The 5,933-nt window shown below is 38.9% G+C and overlaps 1 protein-coding gene across 1 annotated transcript; it reads right to left on the bottom strand.

Annotated features, from left to right (window-relative positions):
* Positions 1-3,699: 3,699 nt before the first annotated feature.
* Positions 3,700-4,245, bottom strand: LOC131041369 (uncharacterized). Its single transcript, XM_057974417.2, has one exon. It carries the CDS (start codon positions 4,243-4,245, stop codon positions 3,700-3,702), a length of 546 nt encoding a protein of 181 aa, XP_057830400.2.
* Positions 4,246-5,933: the final 1,688 nt, after the last annotated feature.

The following is a 5,933-nucleotide window of genomic DNA, read 5'->3' as shown; positions in this document are numbered from 1 at the left end:
GGATATGAGGGATGATAAGATAATGGAGGGTATGACAAGGGTACAATGGGATAATAAGATAATGAAGGGCCATATGATATGATAAGATAGAAAAAATGAAACTTGTCCGCAAGTATGGTATGCAAGAAGTTCATAGATTACACATGACGTGTGTTTGCCTGGTTTTCATCATATACTTTCCCAAGAGGCTTATTTTCTAGGTTTTCACCAGTGGACGAATTATTTTTCTTTACTTTTTTTTCATATTTTGTATTTTTTTTTCTTTTTTTCTTTTTTTAACTCTTTGGAAGAAAATGGACACATGATAGGGGATGGAAGAAAGACTCAAGCATCTTGTTTCTCAGATAGTATCCTTGAAAAATGGACCACAAATATTTAAAGTATGCTCAAAGACATTGGTAGGATATGTTGCTTCTGAAATCAACAGATACTAAATCCTAGAGAAATAACCACTAACTCATAAACAAATCTAGGATTGGGTTTGGCCAACGAACAAGATTCAGCACAAAGGCTGCAATCTTCTGTTCTTCAGGCTCTGCGGGACCTAGGTGGGTATCCCTATTGCAATGTTATACAATATTTTGGATTTATATAAACAAACATTGCATTGTATAGTAGATGCTTTCAAAGAAAATATACCAAGGAAAGTATGATGAACTACAAATTCTGGCTTGAACTGAAAACTTAAATATAAAAGGTAAAATAAGAATGTGAGAATGATTCGGAAACCTAAAATAATATGACGAGTGCTTGTTTAGAGGGAATACATAGTCAAACAACGGTCCTAATGGAAAACAATATCATAATATCAGGATTAAGATCCAATACTAAACATTCAAGACTTGCTTAAAATGCTCAAATTGAGAATGCATCCACAGCTTCCTCACAATCTATCTCACATAAATGTTGCAGTATTCAAGACAAAATTTAATTCATTTTACTTGAAATGAAACCTATCAAAGAATACACATTCTCCATTAGAGAAGATAAGTTGAACATGTGATTAACATTACAACTCATACAACACAATACAAGAGATACTGAGAAAGAAAAATGAATGTTCTCTATATTGATTTTTAGAATAAAATTGATACATTCATGATAGATTGTTATGCTCACTAAACCTGCGAAAGACTAATTGTCATTATATTTCTTTACAACTTTCCTAGTACATACTAATCAAAAATTTTGAATCCTTCTTCTTGGCCCTAGATTCCCTTTTATAATACAAGGTAGAAAACCAAGCCTTAGGCCAAAGAAGACACATGGCACAATTTGATTGCATGGCAAAGATACATCGTGATCTGTCCATTCTCCTACTTTTCACACAATCCACCTAGAAGCAATCAATGCAAGCGGTCATGAAGATAGCCTCTAGGAATTGGGACCATGAGCTTGAGGATAATCAAAAGTAGGTGTCTCGAGCCTCATATAAATTTGCCACATTTAGTTCATCCTCTACTGCACCCTAACCGATCTCAAAATCTGGATTACTACATTTACTAATCCACACCTGCCTTGTGTCCTTACATCTTATTGATTGGAAACCCTCTGATGTGCCCGAGGTAGTGAAACCTCATCGACAAAAGATCCTCATATTTCATGGAGTCTCTCAACTGATCTTCTGTCCGATCCTCATTAAATGGGAGCTCCCTCTTGATGCCATTTATGAAATCCAATCTGATTTGGTTGCAAAAAATTACCTACAGCTTGTCAGCACAATCATTTTAATTGGCATATTCTCCTCTTTCGACAAGTGGAATCCTACAACTCTGCATGTGCCACATCCTTAAAATACTCCCCTCTGTCCTCTGGTCAACCTTCGCCAAGCCTCCATGTGGACATTTTGACCAATCGAGCTGCACGGTGGTGTTTTCTGCAAGTCACATAACATGCGTGTTATGCACACTATGATTCCATCTCATGGCCTTAGGCATCGTGGGATAACAAGTTACACCATTCTCCTTGTTCTTACTTACCCCACGAGCCCCTCATTCTATCACTTTCACACTCCAGGATAAGCCCTCCTTGTGTTTTGCTTTGTTTCCTTATCTCATGGCCCATGGGGACACACTTATTACTTTCATGAGATAAGCCCTTTGAGTCTTTCTTCTATCGGCTTTACTTTTTCTTATCCCGTGCTATATTCCTCAACCCTATTTTACCTCGTGGGATAAACCTTCTTCATAATAGTAAAGATTTTTCCTTATCTCACGTTGCTTTTGTTTCTTTGCCCCTTTGATGTCTGAAGACCACACGGGATAAACCCTTTTGTCTTTCACCTTAACATGTTCTTATCCCATGGCCCTTTTCTTATCCCCACGGGAATGCGCGGGATAAGAAAAACCTTCTTTGTTTCCCTTCATTTTCTTAACTCGCAACACATCAGTCATCTTTGTTTTCCTCATGGGATAAGGTTTTGAGCATTGGCTTGTAATAATCTCCTTATCCCACGCTACTCGTAGCTCTCTATTTATCTACTACTTGAAAGCGCTTTTCTTTGTGTGTTTACTCCATGCAGGATAAGCCTTTTAAACTTATTGTCTTTTATCCCGCGACCCATCTGTTATCCTTACAGGAACGTGCGGGATAAGAGATCCTCTGTATTTGGCTTGTAATTATTATACCACGACCACCTTTTATTGGGAGAAATCCCTTGCGGGATAAGGATTCTTTAAGAATCCTTTGTTACTCTTGGTTCCCCCTTATCTCACGGTATTCTATCACTGCTTCAAATATGGCAAGGGATAAGTCTTTTCCTTGATTAATGCTACTTCCTTATCCCGCGGGGTCAAGGCTCGCTGCACATTTACTCGCGGGGTAAGCAATGTCCCCACATCTCCTTTGATAAGCTTATCCCACACAACAATAACACTAAAGCAGACACTTAAGTGAATCTTTTGAGCACGTGGAGACCTTTAAGGGTGAAGTTATCGTGCACGGGGACCTTCTTAGGGGATTTTAGAACTTTATGTCTCGATGATTTTGCAACACTTAGGAATATTACAAAAAATTAAAATACCTGTCGTGATTGGTGACTTCTAATGCACAGAGCCTGTAAATAGATGATGAAGAACCCTTCTGATGATGACTTAAAACACAGGCACCGATAAACGTAGGTCAACTGTAAAATATAACATAAGCCGAGAGAACAAAGGGGAGGACTTTGATAGGCATATAACCCCTTTCCTAAACCCTAAACGCTAAGTTTCAACACGCAGGTAGGGCACGAATAAAACCAATTTTTAACATTTCCAATGGTGGCTCTTGCTTGGGGACATTTGACCTTCTAGGTCAAAGCGAGTAACCATATCTCTGGGACAACATACCATTCAAAAAACATCAAAATATTTACAAAACCCTAATCTAACCTATATACGTACCCTAAACCTACTGTGCATGGAAGGAAATTAAGAAAATAAATGCTTCAAGAATTGTCCATGCACTTGCAGCTCTTGCATCTCGCCATTCATACCTGTGAGGAAATATGAATCCTCACCATTTTTCTCAGCAACAACAAATGGACACAACCACAGGGCTTCAAACTTGCCATGCTTGTCTTTGTCCTAAGCTCTAGCATTCCAAAGCAACACCAAATCATTGATTTCAAATTTTCTTTTTGATTCTCTCTTATCAAATAGGTACTTACTTTTTTGTTGCAGCTTCAGGTTCCTCCGATGAGCATCATTTATGACCTAATCAAGTTATACAAACAGCTCCATCCTCTCCTCCATTGGCTCTAGAATTATCCCATTCATGCTCCTGAATAAACTTATATACTGACAAGAAGTTGTTCATGGGCAGTCTGACCTGTGTGCCATATACCAACTCAAATGGAGATCTGCCAGTAGCCTTCTTAACATTGATTGTATCAGTCCATAGTGCAGTCTTTAACTTTGAACCCCGAGCCTTTTTATTCTTTTCTAGAGTCCTCTTGATGATCTTTAATAGACTCTTGTTGCTAGATTCAACTTGACCATTTCCTTGTGGGTGATACGGGGATGAATAGGAGATACTGATACCATAAGCACTGCAGAAATCAATAAACTCCTCAGATTTGAAGCACATTGCATTATCCATTATTAATCTAACTGGAACTCCAAACTTGGTGATTATGTTACGTATCAAAAAATCAACTACAACTTTACTAGTTGCCTGCCTAGTGGGAATAGCTTCCACCCATTTTGTAAAATAGTATGTGGCTACTAGAATCCATTTATGTCCCCCACTATATCTTTCAGCCATCTCCCCAATAATATCTATACCCCATTGATGGAAAGTAGCTTCAAGATGCATAGGTCTGAGAGACAGAGCTCCTAAATACTTCAGCTTACCTGGGAACTTTTTGTTGGCATTATGTGAACTGGTATAAGGACATAATGATATTGTATGTTGTCATTGATGTCAATATGCGATATGAAGTGAAACGACATATGTGATATGTGAGAAGAGAGAACCAGCATATGTGTGAATCGGTATAAATGCCAAAGTGAAGCAGTATACTTGTTCAAGATGAACCGACACATGGAAGCATTGTGTGACTACCGGTTGGTAGGTAGCTTCCACTTCAGGATTTCCGGTTGGAGTACCTCAAGCCTGTGTGACTCAATCGGTGATCTTTGTGTGATGAGTTAACAGTATAACGAAGAACAGGTCATGTTTCACGTAAGCTCTGTGCGCGTGAAGGATCTTGCATGAAGAAGACTATTCCTATCTACCTTGGGAATGTGCGAAGTTTGTCAAACAGTGATAACGCATGATGGGTTATCATCCGCCATGAAATCAGTAGATAATGAACGATGGAGAATGTCTTGAGATTGATTCAAGATTGTTGCATTTAATGCAGTATGATTCAATGGTCAGGATTGAACCGCTTGAATTGCTTAACCTAACAGGTTTAGGGGTTTAGGGTTTTTGCTACCGACCTTTATGTTTCCTATAAGGTCGATGTTGTGTTTCTTTCTAAGGTTGTTGGCAAAAGTTGTGAGTGTGTATCCAAGGGAAGTGATACGCGTTTCTTGCCAGACCAAAGGAGAAAAGAGATACCTACAAAGTGAATGTGCAGAAGGTGAAGAGGAGCCAAAATGGATCTGCATTAGCATTGAGTGTTGTTACCAGATCATTGTAAGTCCTGTTGATCTCTAACTACTTCAACAGTTGTGAAATCCCTTAACAGGGTAACCTTAACTGGCTTGATACAAATCCCTTAACAGGGTAGCTTTAATCGACTTGATTCAAATCCCTTAACCGGGTAACTCGAAGTTAATGAGTTCTTAGAAGCTATAGAGCTCTGGAGATCCTTTAGCTATTGAGTTCTTGAAATCCTCTAACAAGGTAACCCCAACCGGGTTTAACCCTTAACTGGGTATTGTAGCCATCCCTTAACCGGGTGATCCCTAACAAGATCGGTTCCTAGCAGAACCTATTGTAATGTCTTTAACCGGACAAGGCTCCTAATAGAGCAGACTTCTAAAGAGTTCAAAAAGCAGCTTGTGGGTATTCATCCCCACCGTGGTTTTTCCTAGTTGGGTTTCCACGTGAAAAATATGTGTGTCATGTTATGCTTTTGTCTTGTGATGCTTTGTTATTACCTGTTGAGCATATGATGGTTCTGTGTTTTATGCCTGTCTATAAAACATACTGAACCAACTGTTGTGAAGATCAGATGATAGTTTACCTGTTCATGCATGAGGGTGTAATGGTACTATAGTATTGAGCTAAGAGGAAAGCTTAGTGAGTGACCGGTTTATGATTGTTTTAGTTATTCTGGGTCTTACCGGTTGCACTCTGTTTCAGCTAGTATGACTGCTTGCCAGTCATTTGGAGTATTTGCTGTCAAACTGGTTTTGGACTGAAGGTTTTGTTTGTACTGATTCACCCCCTCTCAGTACCGGTTTGGTACTATTGGTTCATCATTGAGTTATCAATTGGTA

Source organism: Cryptomeria japonica, chromosome 3 (genome assembly GCF_030272615.1).
Source record: "Cryptomeria japonica chromosome 3, Sugi_1.0, whole genome shotgun sequence".
NCBI lineage: Eukaryota > Viridiplantae > Streptophyta > Pinopsida > Cupressales > Cupressaceae > Cryptomeria > Cryptomeria japonica.
The sequence above is the reverse complement of the archived record's forward strand: the minus strand, read 5'-3'. Positions and strand labels throughout refer to the sequence as shown.

Bases quoted from the DNA above. Each gene is read 5' to 3' on its own strand.
- LOC131041369 (XM_057974417.2), bottom strand. From the start codon at position 4,245: ATGGCTGAAAGATATAGTGGGGGACATAAATGGATTCTAGTAGCCACA.